At 50.7% G+C, this 3,552-nt stretch overlaps 1 protein-coding gene across 1 annotated transcript; it reads left to right on the top strand.

The window, feature by feature from the left end:
- Positions 1 to 411: 411 nt before the first annotated feature.
- LOC122045362 (glycerol-3-phosphate 2-O-acyltransferase 6-like) lies at positions 412 to 2,550 on the top strand. The gene is made up of 2 exons (XM_042605554.1): positions 412 to 1,308; positions 1,466 to 2,550. The coding sequence occupies exons 1-2, from the start codon at positions 691 to 693 to the stop codon at positions 2,363 to 2,365; spliced, it is 1,518 nt and encodes a 505-aa protein (XP_042461488.1). The 5' UTR covers positions 412 to 690; the 3' UTR covers positions 2,366 to 2,550.
- Positions 2,551 to 3,552: the final 1,002 nt, after the last annotated feature.

Raw genomic sequence — 3,552 nt, 5'->3', positions numbered from 1 at the left:
AGGCAGATTCAAGACTTCAACGACTCTCCGTTAACTTTCCGCACAACAAGGTTCGCCTTCATCTGACTCAACTTCCGGACGAGATCACATAACTTCCAGCTCAAGGTTTGTATCTCCCAACTCAAAGCCTTTTATCCGTTAACACTCCTGCCACCTCACTAGTTGCTCATTTACTCAACTTTTGAACATGATCAATGTTCATCTCAAATGATTTAGTATTATCAGTCGTGTAACAAAATATAGGAATGTAAATCACCGGAGTACTTTGCTATAGTTGAATTGGTTGGATTGAAGGGACAGTGTTGGCATTAAAAAGGATGAAATCCTCATCTCGGTTTAGAAGGATAGCCCTCACAATCTGAAAAAGGAGATAGATCACAGGCTCGAGAAGGATGACCCTCACTATCTGAAAAATGAGATAAATCACGGGCCGGCTTCTTTATCACAGCACATGCAAGAGATATTCCACACTGCACCGTGGGGACGACAGTGTTAAATTAGTGGGATGCGATCGGCCGGTGATCTTAAGGCACAATTCAATTCCTGCGCACTGAAGCCACCGTACGTCAGAAGAAGAAAGCAAAGAGATAGAGGTCGTCGTTCAATTCATTACATCGATCGCCACTCTATAAACTCCTCTTCTCGCCACCATCAAGTCCATTACTACCGGTGCCGGAGAGATCAGTCGCGATGGGGTCGTCTCGCTTCAAGGGCGTCGAGCAATGCGGCTTGCGCGGGCGCTCCGCGCACTCCGTCGCGGCCGACCTCGACGGCACGCTCCTGCTCTCGCGGAGCGCCTTCCCGTACTTCATGCTGGTGGCGGTGGAGGCCGGCAGCCTGCTCCGCGGCGTCCTCCTCCTTCTCTCCGTGCCGTTCGTCTACCTCACTTATATCTTCCTCTCCGAGTCGCTCGCCATCAAGACGCTCGTCTTCATCGCCGTCGCCCGCCTCAGGCTCCGCGACATCGAGATGGTGGCCCGCTCCGTGCTCCCCCGCTTCTACGCCGACGACGTGCACCCGGAGACGTGGCGCGTCTTCAACGCCTGCGGCGGCCGGCGCTGTGTCGTCACCGCCAACCCCACAGTCATGGTGGAGCCCTTCGTGCGGGGGTTCCTCGGGGCCGACGCCGTACTGGGAACGGAGCTGGAGGTCACCAAGTCCGGCCGCGCCACCGGCTTCGTTAAGAACCCCGGCGTGCTCCTCGGAGACCTCAAGAGGAAGGCGGTGGAGAGAGAGTTCGGAGCGGCCCCGCCGGACGTCGGCATGGGCGACCGCGAGACCGACCACGATTTCATGTCCATTTGCAAGGTTCGATCAAAATTATTCCTCACAAATTATCCAAATAATTAAATAAAAAACAATTATATTAATAAAATCCAATATATATTTAATTAAATCGATAAAACTCGTATCATTAGTACGGTTCAATTCCTAAATTTGAATTGGGCGGTTTATTACGGTTCAGGAAGCCTACATGGTGCCGCACAGCAAACTCAAACCGGTTCCTAAGAACCAGCTGTTGAACCGGGTGATCCTCCACGACGGCCGGTTCGTCCAGAAGCCGGCGCCGATGGTGGCCCTGCTCACCTTCCTGTGGATTCCGTTTGGCTTCTTCCTCTCCCTCCTCCGCGTCTACATCAACCTTCCACTCCCCGAGCGCATCGTCTTCCACAACTACCGCCTCATGGGCATCAAGCTGGTGGTGAAGGGCACGCCGCCGCCGCCGCCCAAGAAGGGCCACCCGGGCGTGCTTTTCGTCTGCAACCACCGCACGGTGCTGGATCCAGTGGTCACCGCCGTCGCTCTTCGACGCAAGATCAGCTGCGTCACCTACAGCATCAGCAAGTTCTCGGAGTTGATCTCGCCAATCAAGGCCGTGGCGCTGACGCGGGAGCGCGACAAGGACGCCGCCCACATCCGGCGGCTGCTGGAGGAGGGCGACCTGGTGATCTGTCCCGAGGGCACCACCTGCCGCGAGCCCTTCCTGCTTCGCTTCTCCGCCCTCTTCGCGGAGCTCACCGACCGCATCGTCCCCGTCGCCATCAACACGAAGCAGAGCATGTTCCACGGCACCAGCGCCAGGGGGTGGAAGCTCTTCGACCCTTACTTCTTCTTCATGAACCCGCGGCCGGTGTACGAGATTACGTTCTTGAACCAGCTGCCGAGGGAGCTCACCTGCGCCGGCGGCAAGTCGCCCATCGACGTCGCCAACTACGTTCAGCGGGTGCTCGCCGTCACCCTTGGCTTCGAGTGCACCATCTACACCAGGAAGGACAAGTACGGTTTGCTCGCCGGCACCGACGGCATCGTCACCTCCAAGAAGGAAAGGCACGACGGGAAGCAAAACCAGGACAAGGCAGCTTGATCATTTCACTCTAATGCAGAGCAGAGAACAAAGGAATAAATCCAATTTTACGTTGGAATTTGGATGATCCAAGTTGCTTAATTTTACTCTATTCGTTGACTTGATGCTCAGTTATCATAATTCTTCAGTCCCTTTGTACGCCGTTGACTTCTTTGGAAGAAATAATTAAGAACTCATTATTAGGATGAGTATACTGACTCGATCTGGATGGATTTTCCAAGTTGATTAGAATATTACTATTCAGCTCAATAACTTATCAAGTGGAGTTGTAGAGATCACTCGAGTCATGATCTTAAAAATCTTTTTCATTAGTGTTCCGATCAAATACCACAAAGGGTGCAGCTATTGGTAAATGAACTTGCTAACGTCCACTTTCTCCAAAGACCGCTGATGATTGAGATGAACAAGTCTGAAATGTACTCCACAATAGGGTCAGACTGATCATGGGACAGATCTCGGAGTCACTCTGATACTCAAGTTTAGATTTACTTGAGGTGATATGCGAGAAGAAAAAGATAGAGAAAACCTGGTCTATGGTTTTGAATGAATGGAATCCCCTTGTTATTACATTCGTGAGTGTTTACATAGTTGTTAAGAGAACACCTACACGCTGTATGTTCCCTGGCCATTGTCCTCGTATGAGCTGACAAGCGAACCAAATCTCACAATTGTTAGCTACCCTTCCTTTCACAAAGCAACATGTGTTCATAGGTGAGAATCTAGGAGACCAATTTTGATAACCTAGTAATTACTTTTCCATTCAACCGACGCTACGTGCCTTAAAATATTCGAGGAGGAATGATCCTAGTGATTAGGGGTTGCACTGCTCCTCACGTGCTTTAAGCAAACCATGCGTGAATGTGCGATGTAGACTAGATATGAAGATGAGAAGACGAGGAGATGAAGCTAGGACCCAAGGTTGAGTTAGGGGCTGTGTAGGTGACTAAGGTTGAGCCAACTCGATGATGTCAAAATCTGAGAATGAGACAGAATCACAAAAGATGTCGGTAACTGAGGTCGAGCTAGGATACCGGGATCTGAGAATGAGACAGAATCATGGAGGATACCGGGATCTAAAACTGAGATAAAATCATAGAAAATGTCGACAACTGAGACGAAGCTAGAATGCTGAGATCTAAGATTAAGATAAAGTCATGGAAGATGTTGGTAGTTGAGGTTAAACCAGG

The sequence above is a fragment of the Zingiber officinale genome, chromosome 2B, assembly GCF_018446385.1.
Source record: "Zingiber officinale cultivar Zhangliang chromosome 2B, Zo_v1.1, whole genome shotgun sequence".
Taxonomy (NCBI): Eukaryota; Viridiplantae; Streptophyta; class Magnoliopsida; order Zingiberales; family Zingiberaceae; genus Zingiber; species Zingiber officinale.
Note: the sequence above shows the minus strand (reverse complement) of the source record. Positions and strands in the feature narration are given on the sequence as shown.

Coding starts and splice junctions, on each gene's coding strand:
- LOC122045362 (XM_042605554.1), top strand. CDS start 691: ATGGGGTCGTCTCGCTTCAAGGGCGTCGAGCAATGCGGCTTGCGCGGG. Junction 1,309..1,465: donor ATTTCATGTCCATTTGCAAG/GTTCGATCAAAA, acceptor ATTACGGTTCAG/GAAGCCTACATGGTGCCGCA.